The 15,499-nt window shown below is 38.8% G+C and overlaps 1 protein-coding gene across 2 annotated transcripts in view; it reads left to right on the top strand.

Moving 5' to 3' along the window:
- The first annotated feature begins 74 nt into the window (after positions 1-74).
- The window catches only part of TRIM66 (tripartite motif containing 66), a 54,028-nt gene continuing 38,603 nt past the window's right edge, over positions 75-15,499 (top strand). Inside the window, exons 1-3 of one of the 2 annotated variants that reach the window (XM_021300406.2) lie at positions 75-417; positions 2,931-3,105; positions 13,693-13,796. In XM_021300406.2, the coding sequence (XP_021156081.1) occupies positions 2,940-3,105; positions 13,693-13,796 (270 nt within the window). In that variant the 5' untranslated portion in view covers positions 75-417; positions 2,931-2,939. Of the gene's footprint in view, positions 3,106-13,692; positions 13,797-15,499 lie in introns of both variants that reach the window. The other variant, XM_021300394.2, reaches the window with a different exon arrangement.

The following is a 15,499-nucleotide window of genomic DNA, read 5'->3' as shown; positions in this document are numbered from 1 at the left end:
GGGCGCGCGGGGGCGCCGGCTGGCGGGGCGGGCGGTGCGGCGACGGTTGGGCGCGTGGCGGTCGTTGGGCGCGCGCCCTCCCCTCACAGCCGCCGCGGTCCCGGGGTCGCGCTGCCCCGGGTGGGTGGGCGGGAAGAGCTGGGGCCCGTTCCGCACACCGGAGGGGGCAGAGGGGCTCGGGCAGGCTTTGCTGGGCATACCGGCGTTTCTCGGAGTAAAGCGCTGGCGGGGAGTATTCCGAGGAGTAAGCGGGCTGAACAATCGCAAACAAACCGCACTGTGGCCGGCTTAACGAGAAGCTCCTGCGAGGGCTGATAGGAAACCCCCAGAACGGCTGCCCACGATGTCCGAATAAAGGATTTTCCTATATAAAAACTGGAGAAATGAGGAAGCCAAATAAAGGCCAACTACTTAAATGTAACACTTTTTTTTTTTTTCTTTTTTTTTGACTGATAAACATTATGCTTAAATGGACAGGAATATTTTTATTCAATGTTTTCCAAATTCTTGGCAAGTTGCAATACTGCTAATGAAGTTATTACAGACAAACTTGGTAAAGTTGATGTTATACCGTTTTAAAATGCTGTAATGAGCCCCCTGTAGCAATATCCACATTTCATGGAATAAGATACAAAAAAAAAAATCTGATCAAATCTGAGAAAAAGGAACACAGGAAGTTGAAAGAGTTGCGTAGAGAGTTTATCCCTAAAATAGAGAAATGATAAAATTATGAGTGTATATCATTACAAACTTCTCTGTATGAAATGTATTACTCTTCACTGGAAGTTCCAGTCCCACGGTGCCTGGATACTTCCCTTGGACTTGTGTGGGGCTGGCCGCTGCCGTCCCAAGGTCAGGACTGCTGTGCTGGTGCTGAGGCAGCCCCAGCCCTTTGCCTTGTTCTGGGCTGGCACACCACAAGCCCAGCACTTCTCTTCCCGTTCCGCGTGTGATCCAGCTGCCTCCCCAGCTCTCCCCGTCTTCATCCATTTCTGTCCTGCCTCATTACCCTCACCACACATCTCCAAATGCGATTAACTTTGTTTTCTTTGTCATCGCCGCTGCTGGACTTGGTGTTTCCTATCAGCATAGGCAAGTCACTGGTGATGTAGCTGCCTGACTGCTGATTTCCATACCTACCTCAGCAGGAAATTTTAAACTTTTTATCACCCTCACCCTTCCCCCTCCTACCAAAAAACTTGTATGTAGTTTCATATGCTATGCAAAAAGCATAAATTAAAATGTATTGTAACCTGCTTCTCATTCAGCCACAGGTTTGGCCTTTAAGGTGATACAGCATTTCTCAGAGTCAGGCTTTGTTTGCACAGATTCTCTGTGCGTGGATGCTTTGGTCCCAGGCTGTGGTTTGTCTGTCTAAGCAATGTGGTAGCCTAATACCTCAACTTCCTACTGCAGAAAGTACATGTTTTTGTAGGTGCTGGTTTGTTTTGGCAACAGCAGTTGCGAGAAACAATAGAGACGGAGTGAGCAGAGAAGCTGTGCTGCTCTAATGACATTTGCCTCTGAAAGATGGTTGATGAAGTGCACTGTAAAAAGTGAACTCATATCATAAGCACTGATATAATATTTATTAGTTAAATCACAGGTACAATTGCCACAGCTAATTTTTTGAAGCTGCAATCAGAAGTTTTAGTGGTAGGTTTGAATTTGTCTAAGTGAATTCAGTAAAGTTGGTGGATATCTACCTATTTTAATTTGTTCCTAGAATGGGTCTTGGGTATGAAATATGATGCTGACTTTAACATATGGTCCTTTTTTCTTTCTAAAATATTTACATAGCAGTTACTTCAGGATGCAACACTTAAAAATTCCTGGCTGTCAATTTCTAAGACTTTTCATGTTCATTGTAAAAAAAAAAAAAGACCCACTTACTAACCATTTTGACTGGAATCTGCCCTGAGACAAAATCCCTCAAGAAAATACACAGCCTTAAGATTAGAGCTGCTGCTGTTCTGCGCTGGGGAAATCTGAAGATAGTAGCTGCAAGATGTGTGCTGCTGGCAGCAAGGCCAGGGCAATGGGCAGCTACGTGCGCTCTGGTCCCAGAAGGTTTGGTCAGCTGGAGGGTGATTCTGGTGGACGCCAGACTTTATTTGCTTTTTCTCCTCTGATGCAACTTGCAGAAGTTTCCCTTTTGCAGGCTGTATCTGATCGACATCTCTCAAAATCTCAGACTCAAGGATGGAACATGAACTGCAAATCTCGTTTTACCTTGAGGAGCTTAGGTTGGCAGGAGGAACACTGTCCTGCTTGTGGGGAGTTCAGGTTTGGTCTATAATTTGACCTGCGGGCATCTTGACCATTGAAATCTGCTTACTGCAAAGTTAATTTTATTAAATTTCTACAAAGAAGACTGGCAGAATATGCTGTACATTTACCAAGGCAGCTTTCTAACATGCATTGCTGAAATCATGAATGTATGATCAGTTATGCTTATCATTTGCTTTACCTGAAAACTATAAAATATTGATGTGAAATTGTAAAAGCGGCAGAGAATAGAATCATTTTTATTGCACAATTTGAGTGCTTCTAGCAGGAAGTGTACAGCGTGTGACAATTCAGCTTGGTAACAGCTTGGTAAGTAGATCAATAGAACAGATTACTTCAGTTTTTACAGAAGTTGCAAATACTATAGAGAGATAGTGGGATCATGGTTTCTAAACCATAAACCACACTTTCCTGCACAACAATCTGCAAATACATTACTTTTTTTTTGTAAAACAGGTATGTGATTTTCAGCTGCAAGGAACTTCCTCTTTCTTCAAAAGGACTAAATAAATATTGTTGCTGAGAACACTCATCCCGCTGCTGTCTTTTAGTTTGCGCTTGAGTGATCAAGTGTTTTGTTAAGTGAAAGGGTTGTCATGAGCCATTTTGTGACTCTTCGTTTTTTTGATGTCAAACTTCAGCCGACAGAAATGGAGACTCTGGATCTGTTGAGGAATTGTTTGGTGTGCAAATGGGACCTGCGGAGGAGAGAGCCCAGAATGCTGCCTTGCCTTCACTCCTTCTGTAAGGACTGCCTTCCGGATCTGATTCAGGGATATAGCTGTATTCCCACTGAGTGTGAAGTTCTATATGAAGGTAATATTTGAGAATCTCTGGCTTGTGCAATTTGTGTTATAGTATTATAAAAATAGATGGATTGAGAAGTACTTTTTGTATCCTATTCCTTTAAAGCACTAGTTTAGAAGGAGACTCAAGATTTGTATGAGCGAAAGGTGGATTTAGAACAATACTACTTCATTATGTTTTTCATCAAACAACAATGTTATGAAGAGAAATTACACAGTCAGACAATATTTAATGTTTCCAGAATGGGATAAGTTTCAGTTACCCAGTGTGATGTTATGAATAGTTGATTTGCTTAGCTTAATAAATGGATAAATGCTACATGGTAGTTTCCAGGCTACATCTTTATCCAGTATTTTGGACATGTTGGACCTTTCTATGGTGGCAATTGTAGTGATAATTTTATTCTTCCTTCTCTCCCTCTTCTGTGCCCACCCCCCCCCCCCAAACACCAACACCAAAACATCCAGTTCTTTGTTCCTACAAGAGGTCATAATAATTGTTATTAGAATATATTGTGTGTATTGTGGTGTACTGAAACTCCTTTTATCTCATTGTAGATGTGCTTTCTCTCTATCTGAACCCTTCTGACTGTAGACTGTACTTTAACTCACCCTAACAAGCTGACTAAAGTAGTGACTGTGACTTTTGAAATCCTGAAGTCATTTGTACAGGTTTTGGTAGTGATGTTAATAGAAAATACATAACTTTTTTTTTTTTTTTTTTTTTTTTTAAATAAGCCAGGATTTAGATCACAGAATACAGTAATTTTAACTGAATATGTCTTAATTGCCATGGGGAAGCTTTTCAGATTCATTACTGATTTATAAGAAGAGCAAAGGCATGTAGATTACTTGTATTTTCACGGGCTTTGAACTTCAGATGAATAAGAGGCATCATTTATTATCTCTTCCATAGCAGATTTTAGAAACATGTAGGAAGATAAGTTCCCTGAGGTGATGGTGATCTGAATGGATGAGATAACATAGATGAGACAAGTTCAGGTTTGACAACAAATGGAAACAATGTTGAAAGGCTAGCAAAACTCAAAAGGTAAAGGAAAAGGAAATAACTTCTTGGCGAAGGAGAAAGGCTTTTCGTGCATAGGGTACAGACAGAAAAACACAAAGGTAGGAGAGGAAGACAAAGAAAGTAAAACGATAATTTCAGGTAAATGTCTCCTTAATATCTCCTTAAAGTTATAAATGCCCAGTCATAGTGGGCTTACAGTCTGAGGAACTTTATTATAAAATGCTGTTGAAAACAACCACACCATTGCTTTTTGTGTATCCTCATTTGACATCTGAGCTATTCCTCTCTCCCCCTGTTTGTCAAGTGGAAAAGTGAATTTATACCACTTGGTGATCTTGGATGATGTGCAGCTAGAAGTTCTCATGAGTTGTTGACATATTAGATATTTCTTCAGACTCCCAAGTAGATTGGGAATTAGTTGTGTATAACAAATTGGAACAAATACTAGTTTATTTCAGTATTCTTGACGTTTCTCTGTTTACTTCCTCATTCTCTTGTAGGTAGGAAACTTCTGTGGGAAAGAGCAAGATTAGAGAAAAGAGATAATGAACAGTGATGACCCACTAAATGAAGTGAGACTCCAGGTGCAGAGACTCACTTAATATATGAGCAAGGAGAGCAGCAAAACTGAAACATCTGTGTCTCTTATTTAAGTCAGTGACTGAAATTGCAAGCACCGTAGGTCAGCCAGGATATATTTGTGAAATCTTCTGATGGCATGATGCTAAACATTGCTTGTCTTAGCTGCACTGATTGCTGAGTTGTGAGTAGTACAGTACGAACTAATTTTTCAGCATTATCTTTAAGTATGATCATATATAAGTGCCAATGATAAATGGTAAATACAAGTGCATTTTAGTTGGATAAATGTGAAACATAGCCTGTGTGAAAAATGTGTTCCTTATTCACTGTGAGTTCTTTAAGCAAAATATAAGAATGGAGAAAGTTAATATATTTCTAGGTGAAGTTAATCTGAGATTTGCTCCAAAAGCATACTTGAATTTGTGGGTTTTGGTATGCTTTACTATAAACAGAACTATACTAACATAAAGCTCTTTTCTTTTTTATTGTTGTTTTAAGATTGCTGAGGTGATTGAGGTAAGTGGTCCTGTTATTTGATGGGGTTGATGTTGTAAACTTATTTTATACCTGTGTGTATCTAAGATGACTCATGAATGAAACCTCTGAGATAGTCAGAGCTCTTATGGAAAAGCTGCATACACAGCAGATTTTTTTCACAGCTGTGAGAACTGAGATTTTGGAAGTAATTTGAGTGAAAAAAGAAAAATAGCTTTCTGAGTTTAGCTCCTACATATCCTTCTTCTATGAAGGGGACTTTAAGATTCTCAGTCTTTCTTTTTCTGCAGGCCAGTGTCAGTTTCCTTTTTTTTATTCCCCCTCTTCGTGTAAGAGACAATCCACATTCTTCTCTGCAGGTCTACCTGTGTGTGCTTCCAGTCTGTTTAGTGCATGGGAAGGAATATTTTTAAAGAGAGGTACTAGGTAAGAAAAAGAGAGAGAAAATTCCCCCGTCTCCTGAGATTGAAATTTCTCAGATGAGGACTTTCCCAGTGAATAGCTGCTCACAGTGCAATGTGAAAACACACAACATTGGTTCTTGCATGCTGCCTTGGCTTCTTGGATCTGGTGCCTTCTCACTGAGTTCTGAATACATTCAAAACCAGATTCATCCAGATTCCTGTGCTTATTCATCCTTTCTGAATTGGAGGTGGGTGCCCAAATAAATTACCTTTTGTCTGCAAATCTTCCTTTGCATAAGATGTTCAATGATTTAAATTGTTTTAGTGCTTTAAATGTCACCAGCATATTAACTTCAAAAATAGCTAAATGAAGACCGGTGGAGGTGCATCGTTGTGACAAGTTCATGTTTTTGCAAGACTGTTTCAGCTTGAGGGTTGTGGTTTATTATTATTATTTTTTTCCTTAAAAAAAAATATCACAGTTTAGACCCCTGAGAACAAGGCAAATCAGGAAAGATGTGCTGGAACACCCTGCAGATTTCTGGTAACTCATATCAATTCTGGGTATTATTTACATCTTGTGACTCAATTGGGTAATTTTTCTAACTTGTAAGGTACACTATAGTATTTGTAAAATGCGGTTAGTAGTTGCCCAGCTTTGTAAATTGATCTGAGAAGTGGTAGGTTTAATTGTGTCACGGTTTTGTGTTGAACTTGTGTGTTTAACTACTTTTTCCGAAATTCTGTTTTAAAAATATGCTTTGCTCTTTTGTGCTTCTCTAGGTTGGATAACAAAATTAATGACAAATGACTGCATAATTTTTGTCTGCATTCTGTGCATGAGTCAAAAACTGTCCACACTTATGTTAACATCCCACTTGCAGGAAACAGTCTGAGATCCCCAGTTAAATGCCAAGAAATGTAACAAGGTCATGTGTTAAAGAAATGCAAATAGATTGGATAAAACTAAGAGAAAGCACACTATTAAAGCAAAAAAATGTGACTTCAGCTGTTGACAGATGCCCACTTGCTGCATTGTTTCCAGCTGAAAATATAGAGTTTTCTTTAGCTTGTAAGGTAGGTGATATATATAACTATGGATGCCTAATGTGAACACTTGTTAGCAAGGCACATCCAAAACTCAGCCAAGCACTGGTCACACTTGCGTTTAATGTGTGCAGAGGTGTCTTCAGGGGGTTTGTTTCAAGAAAAAGATTGAACTTTAGAAGTTCTTTGGCTCTAAGCTTATTTTCAGTATGATGTTTTGATGTATGAGACTCCAGGTGTTGATACATAGTGCCTTATCTTGTACTAAGTCTGTAAGTAAAAGAAAAAAAAAAAGCACACATCTACACTACAGAGTTTCTTTAAACCGTATTTAGGCTTACAGTAGAGTACAGTTTGCATGCCTTTGTATTACAGCTGTTATATCTCCAGGACCCAAATAACCTTGTGATGCAATAATATAAGGCAAGTGATGCAATGCATCACATCTATTAATTCTGAAGGAGAATACCCACTTGCTTTAATTAGGTCCACTTAACACTAAATGCGTTTTATTTCTAAAAAGGGAAGTAGATAGGTAACCCTAAAGAGGAAACTGTTCGTAATGTTTATATTCAGTCATCTTAAAATGAATTCAGAGTTACTCAGCCCTTCTCACTCTGTTGTTCGGTTGCCAGATAGAAAAGGCAAGTGAAACAATGGGGGGTTTAGTTATATAAATATGAGGCTGTAGAGTGGGAGGTTGTCTTCAGAACTGTTTCCTATAACCTATAATTGGGTCTCCAAGGAGGTGTACGTTATGCCTGCAGCTTGAGCTGTAGCTAATGCTCTCTGAGAATAATTATTCTGATGGTTGTTGGAGGAAAAGGAGTGAAGGAATAGGTGCAACATGTGGTCAGCAAGTATAAATGTGGTGTGTATGATAGCTCCACTGTTTGTTTCTTTATGCAAATAAATTCTCATTATAATAATAGGTTAATTATCTGCATTGATTTATTTCTGAGACAACCAGCTCAAGGATTCTTTCTGTTTAAAGCTGACCAGATTGGAAGACCTTGAAACAAAACTGAGAGCTGCGGCTTTTGATGTTCAAAAGGTCTTTGTGCTCAGTTTCTACACTTGGTAGAGAGGTTACAGTTTGCACTTTCAGAGATGATTGCTGCAAATTATTTGCAGCTTTGTAATTTACAAATTATATTGCTGCAATATAGGTGGAGTAAAAACCTAAGGGCACTCAGAAATTTTAGTTCTTTCTTTATTTGTGCTTCTACAAAGGAACACACTGCATGAGGGCCACTACCTTGATGTCTGCTTACTGTTCCCTGAGTCTCATGCAGTGTGGCAGCTTTCATTAACAGAAATGAAGGTGTTGTGGGATGAGAGAGATCTGGAAGTAGGACTTGAACAGTATATGGCAGAACCTTGTTGTTTTCCCAAAAGCTGATTTTGGATATCCCAGGTGTGGATCTGGGGTGTCCAGACTGGTTATTTATGTCCGACTACTGTATCCACTACCTTTGAATTTCCATTTTCCCTAATCTGCTGTCTAGTCACTATTGTTCATGGGAATGTGGGAGTGGAAATAAACATGCAGCTTACAAAGAAGGGTGGCAAACCAATTCAGAAAAGTAAAAATCTGCTGCTGAAGCTTTTCAGGGTCAGAGATATCTGTAGATAAACATAATACAGGCACACATGGAGATATGTCTATACACGTGTTGGTTTCTAGTGCTGGTGGCTTTTGTAGTGGTGTTCAAATGCATTAGCATACTATGGATGGTAGTTAAAGGAGTAGTGGAGCCCTGGAAAGATGTAGGTGTAGGATGTGATGAAACTTCATGAGAGTCTGTTCAATAAAGTGTGGTCTTCAGTGATTGTTCAGTACTAGCTGATAACTCAAATACACTGAGAATAGCTTATATGTAGTTTATCCTGCGTATAGTTCTGAAATAGGGTTTTATTCTGCATATGACAATGAAATGGGCCTCGAATTCAACATTAGGATCCTTGCTAGCCTTTCTAAATCTGTAGTAATCTCTTGAGCAATGGAATGTGTTGTCATAAATAAGGATTTCAAATCATAAACAGCAAGAGGTAATGAACTTCTAAACCACAATTTATGCAAATATTCCTACCTCCTTCCTACCAATATAATTTCCATACAAAAATAAAGCATGTCAACAGCTCTCTTAGCTTTTTGCTACTTTTATTGGTTTTGATAACACTAATGGACTTCATTTGGGCATCACAATTGCACCATAGCTGAATTTGGCTCCTGATCTCTTAATATGTAAACTCTTTGAAACCTGTAATTCCATGTTGAATTGCTATTTAGATACAGAAATTGCATCATTCTCATACGTACAAACAGCGAGTCTCTGGGGCTTCTGACTACTCTTCCTTTCACCCACAGTGCTGTAATAATGATATATTTAAATGAGCTGTCTGCAAAGTACTGGTCCTTAAAATAAATTAGCAATGTTGTTTAGAGGCAGTGCCAAGGTAGGAAGGCAAGAAAAATATTTAGGGAACGGTCTGCAAAGCCTATCGTGGGAGTGAATGGCATTGTAAGACCTGCTGCTACCTGGATCTGGAAAAGCTCTTCTCTTTCCTTCTACGTACTTACTCCAGGTGACTCTGAGGACTGAGCGAAGACCCAGGCAAGAAGGGAAGTAGGATCCTGCTTTTCATTCTCACTATGGGATTTTTGTTTCACCACTTCAGGAAAAGTACAACCAAGGCAAGTTAACAGAGGCCTGAATGAATCTTAGAGAGGTAAGGGCAAGAAGGAAGGCAAGAGGAAAAAAAGTATGCACCTTATAGTGGCCCAGTACATCTTTCTGTCCTGCTGATTTGTCAGCATTTCTGGCTGAAGAAGGGGGAGCAGCCCCAGACAGTTGGTGAGAGGTATAATGACTTCTTTCCGCAGTACAGCAAAGCTGGATTCCAGGGAGTGCACAGCGTGTGCAGTTCCGCTTAACAACCACCCGCTTCCTGACACAAGTGACTTTGTGTGTAGCTCTCAAAGTGACTATCTAGAGGACAGGGAAGGGGTTTCTAGGAAATTGTACTTTACTGGTGATTTGCACTCTGAGCATGAGCACAGCATTGTGCACTCGCTTTGTATTGTTGAGGTGGCTGCTGCTTGTGGCTATTGATAAATATGTGTGTAAAGTTTGCTTAATTTCAGGGTAATTGCTTCACAAACCATTCTGTAGTGCATTTATTATGCCAAGGTATCATTAAATTCGTTGGGGAATTTATATTGAAAAAGGCTGGGCATTTCTAGGGAGCACAGGTTTTTATTAAATGGAAAAGGAATCAAATAAGAAGCCCAATTAGCTGAACAAGTATGATCTCCAAAGCTACCATATTCAGGGAATCCCTCTTTTAGTGAGATGCAAATTTGTCTCCTGTGCTTTTAATAAAGTCTTAAATATAGAATTTGGTATTAGGAGAAGCAAGAAGGTGCTTACTGATTAGTCCTCCTATGAGTAGGAGTCTGCTTCCAGTACAGTATTGCCACGGTGTCCCCGTTATTTTTCCTGTTAACTGTTATGCCCTTTGTTCTGATTTTTGTATTATGTTGAGGGCTATACATGTCTTATGTTCTTCTCAAGGGAGTTTTGGATTTGGAATCATTATAATTCACACTTACTTGGATATTTAAGACAGACTTTGACATTTGCACAGTTAAAGCCGTACTTTACTTGATGGTCTGTGGTAGTGAGTCTAATACAAAGTTCTGACCTGTGTGTGCGTGACTCACTCCGTGTATGCCTCTGGAACAACACTGATTTCAGTAGCATAACTTGGATCTAAAACCTGGGAAAAAATTGTCCCATGGCATCCAGGACACCACTTTTAGATATCCCCTAATATTAATCAGTAGTAATGTCAGAATCATGAGTGTTCCATATTTCTTAATACCATTGCATTTTTCAATATATAGTGAGGTTTTTGTGCAGAGCTGAAATCCATTCATAAAATATATTTTCTCAGGGTGAAAATTTTATGCATTTAAATGCATTTAAAAACATTAAAAAGGCAGTCTTGCCCATTGTCAAATTAATGTGTTCTTTATACAATGTATTTTGTACTTCACTGATTTGTAATGAATTAGCAGATTTTAGTTCTCATGAACCTACCTGAGGCCATAAGCATTCCATTAAATATAACTCAATTGCTTAATTTGATTTAACATTCTGCACTAATTGAATAATGTTGGAATGTAATAAAATAGTAGCTTGAGTATTAACTTTTTATCCTTATGTGGTGTGTAGAAAGAAGTTGTCCTTGCTATGGCAAAATCCTGAGTGCCGCTTTTGTTTCCCAGTCAGCAGCTGTTCCCAGAAATGTTTTGCATAAGACTGTGTGCTCATCCATGCAGCGTGTAGATAAAGGAATAACTGTGAGAGTTGTGCACTTCTTACTTTGGAAAATAACCTGTGGATAATTTCCCCTTTGGTCAATTTGTGGCATATTATGTAGTCTCAGTATGAAGGTTTTCTCTTTGTATTAGTCAGATCAAGAACTGGCACTGCTTGGGCAGTGCTGTTATGGGAGTTAAGAAACTGGCTCCAAGTCTCAAGGGGCTAGAGGCGATTCCCTGTAAAGTCAGTAGATGGTTTCCTATCGACTGCATCAAGAATTAGAGCATGTCCTGTGAGATTTATTTGAGAAGCTGCTTGCAAAGCAGGTATTTTGCTTCCTAGCTTATCAGTCAAAAGGTATCAGTCTCTTTATTTCTGCTACTGTTGTAACTGTTGCTTTGTAAGGTGTTCACAGGGAAACTTGTTTCACTGTCTAGGAATTAACACTACAGTATATTGGTGCTTGTAGTATGCACCATTTACAAGGAGTAGGAGAAGACCGTCTATATAACACGTCTTAGGTACTGCAGTGCTCCTACTGTTTTTACATTTCCCTAGAGAACCGAGCTGTTAAGTGATATGTAAAAGACACACACAACCACAATTTAGGAAAGCATGTTGAGTTTTGGTGTGACTAATATGAAAATATTCTGTTGTCCTAGGGTGTAACATATGAAGGTGATTAACTACAAATATTGTAGGTAAATAAGATACCTTTTCAGCTGTGCTCCTTAGATTAAGGATGCAAAGTCGAGGAAGAGTTTAAGAGACTTTACAGCTTTTTGCCATCACAGACATCTTTATCAGATGAATTTTTAGCCTCTTTGTAACTCCTGTCACTGGAACACACTTAAACAAGACTCAAGTTACATGACCAGAAGATGAGCAAAGCATTGGCAATTGCTTGCATGGCCCTTTCCCTTGGGGTGACTTGTAGCTGAGTAGTACAGGCACTTGTGGATACTGCCTGTTCCTTCTCATGTCTACATTAACACTAGAGTGTTGTATGAAATGCACCATTAAACAAGTGTGAGATAGGCCATAGTCTGACATTTGAGCCCTCAAATCACAGTTCTGTTTTAAATGCAACCTTGGAAAATAGTGAAAAAAAATTATATATATACATGTACCTATATATAATTTTGCTTTATAACAAGATTTGGGCTGAAAAACCTAAACCTCATGGAAGCAGTTCCATGTTCTCTTCAAAGGAAATGTAGCAGAACTCAAAGTTTATTCAAAACATTTATGAATGAAACTGAACATATTCAGACACCTGACTGCAGAGTGTTTTTGTCAGAAGTAGTAATGTAGGAAGGGTTTGGGATTTATGTGTCTCTGTCAATGTAAAGTGCTTCTCTTAAAATAACAGTAGCCCAGTTCTGAAAATGGGAGACATTCAGGGTTAGAATTGTGCATCTGGCCAGGGACTGCAGGAGCCATGTCACAGGGGCAGGTAATACTAAGAGCCTGGAAAACATGAGAGTCTCTGATAACTGTCTAATGCAAAGAGTAATAGACATCTTAAGATTCAATTAATCTGCAGGCCACTCTTCTTATTCTGAAATAATTTTAGTTAAGGAAAATAGCACATTGACATTTGTTAGCATGGTAGAAAGTTGTCGTTGGTCTTGCTTTTAAAATCTTGCTTTAAGTAGGTTTGCATTATTTAGTTTTCATACACAGATCACTTGGCAAGGTGAGCATAGCACTGAAATTCTGTTCTCAACAGAGTGGAAAAACTTAGATTTAAAAGACTTGATAAGACAAGGTAAAAACAGTTTGTCACACCACCACCATCTCTAGAGGACTGGAATCACATCTACAGTAGTTTACAGAAATGTGGTCAGAAACTTGAATACTCCTTTTCTAAAAAAACAAGGAAAAGAAAAAAAGCACTAGACCTCCTACAAAAATGTAAGTCCTAGCACAAGGTGTCTAGGAATGAAATAGCAGAAATGCAAGTGTGCAGTTATGGACACCTTATTGAACTAAGGTGTCTCAGGACAGACAAACACTAAGATTCATCCCAGTTGCATCAGCAGCTGATGAAGGTGGAGCCAGGTTTTGCTCCTCACCCTGCTTGCTTTGCTTTAGGAGTGATCACATTTTGCCACCTGTGGATTTGTTGTAATAGATGGTGTGTGCTATTCTGACTTTTATTTATGCAACTTTTTTTTTGTCCTTTACATTCATTCTGACTTGTTGCTTCTGCTAGCAGCATGTTACTCCTCTTTCACTTTAGCTGGATAACATGCTGCACTGTAAAACTACTGTTAGGCAATGTGTGTTTTATGCCTTGATATACATCTGGTAACGTAAAGCTGGTCTAGAAGAACTGTAGCAAATATCAGGAAGCACAAATAGATCTGTCACAAGGGAATACAGTTTAAAGTGCAGCTCAGTTTTTATCAAAGCTGTAAGCTTTAATGAATTCATTGGAATTTGAACACACAAATATCATTGATAAATACTGAAATAAGTCAACTGAACTATAGTGTATTTCTAGGGATTTTATCGCTTTGTTTTTATTTCTTATGTGTTGAACTGGATCTAGCCACAAGTAACTTAGGGCTTGAAGAATGCCTTGGTTTCCTGGAACTAAATGTGTCCATGTGATGTAAAAAAAGCCAACAATACTGAAGTATGGTTTATATAATTTACTAGTTCACATGGCTGGTGTGCATTTTTATTATTTTTTAATTCAGGTATCCTTTTGTGCCCTGTGTGCAAGCAGACCTGCTTTGCAAGGGATGTAGTTGAAAATCTCTTTCTCAAGGACTTTTCCACTGGTAATTCAACTATGGCAAAGGTAAGTGAAAACCACTAAGCAGGATGCCTTGTGAGTTGTTGAAACGCTATCAGATGAACCTGTGTGAAAAGAGAGCAAGTTTTGTATTGAATAACAGACTCTTACAGTTTCCTTATGCAGCACTCTAATTACTTCACTCCTAGGGATGGGCGTACTGCCTTCGTAGTATTTTATACCTTTGTTTGAGGAATGAGTTTAACTCTATATACTTAAAATAGAGTTGATTAAAAATATTGATACTAGTGGTGTAGGACTGGATCTGTGACAGTATATTAGGAAGATACTGAATCTCTTGGATTCCTCATTGTCCCCTTTCTGCTCTCAACACAAAGTAAACAAAAGACAGCTATTGTCTGAATGGTTACACCAAGATTATTCATTAGATCCTGTAGGAAATCTAGATTTTCTGATTGTCTGTTTTAATGATAAAAAAGATTGCATCACATTTCAGTTTCCCGTTGGGAAATGTATGCAAAGGGTAACTGGAAGGCAGAGGATTACTACCTCAGCCTTGTGTTGACACAGTACGTAGGTGAATTTAACTTCTGTTAAATACCCATTTAACAGGTAGGACTATTCTCACACTTTTTCAGTTGTTACTACTTTGGATTGTGAAGAGAAAGTTATGTATTTCTGCCACCTCTGTTACAAAACAGTATTCTATTATTTGCATGAATAAGGTTGATTTCAGAATGTGGTAGTATTACCTGTAGCTGGGAGTTAAAACAGGTGAAAGCTTATCAAAAGTATTCTGTAATCTGCTGACTGGTTTATTCAAAGTGTGGTCCAAAGTAAGGGAAGACTAAAAAAGAAGCAGTGACACTGGACTTCACCTTCTGCACCAGCTCCCAGACCTCAGTCTGTCTCTTTTGCACTTTTGATTCCTAAGTAAACAGGCAATTCTTATAGCCATATTGGATATTCAGTTTCAGGGCCTTTGGGTGGAGAACACTTTTTCCATAATGTAGACCAGAAGATATACATTTCCACTCCTCTTAACTCCTGCAGGGGCAGCAACAATTTGTAGGTCAGTTCTGTCCCCTGCAGAAGGCTTGAGACCACTTTAAATTGTGCAAGTGACTTGCCCAGTGACATGGTTACAAAAAAGTCTGGAGGGGATGTGCTTCTTCCCTGTCAGTCGTTTCTACATTTCATTTTCTCCATTGTTACAAAGAAAAGAATGTATAACTTAATTCATGGAGTGTTCCAGGGAAATTAAGAAATTAATGCCATTGAAGTGGGTTGACATCTTCAGGTGTAAGGTGCTTGAAGAGTACAACATAACTTTAAAACACAAGGAGGTCAACTCGCATTCTTCAAAAGGAAGAAGAAAATTCTTAAGATATTGCTGAATGTTTAGAATGCACTTATTATACTGGGATTTCTTAATTACCATGACTCACATCATTTACCTTTCAATGAGAATTTGTGTAGAAAGGAAATCAAATGGGAATATCTAATGTCTTCAAAAGCACTAGATTATTTTTTCAAGTCTTCTTTAAAAGAAGTTTTTTCTTTTCTATAATCCCTTAGGAGTCCCAAGAGCAGTACAGCAAAGCAGATTTCTCACTGGAGCACAGGAGTACCCCAGAGGGACTCATGAACCTTCCTTATAGTTTTTGGCTTACTTCCTTTTTATTAACAGTCAAGTCACGTATCAGTGAAGTTTGCTTACTGTCTTTTATCTGCCATCCCCCACCAAG

The sequence above is a fragment of the Columba livia genome, chromosome 5 (genome assembly GCF_036013475.1).
Source record: "Columba livia isolate bColLiv1 breed racing homer chromosome 5, bColLiv1.pat.W.v2, whole genome shotgun sequence".
NCBI classification, from domain to species: Eukaryota; Metazoa; Chordata; class Aves; order Columbiformes; family Columbidae; genus Columba; species Columba livia.
This window is presented reverse-complemented; position numbering and strand designations above follow the sequence as displayed.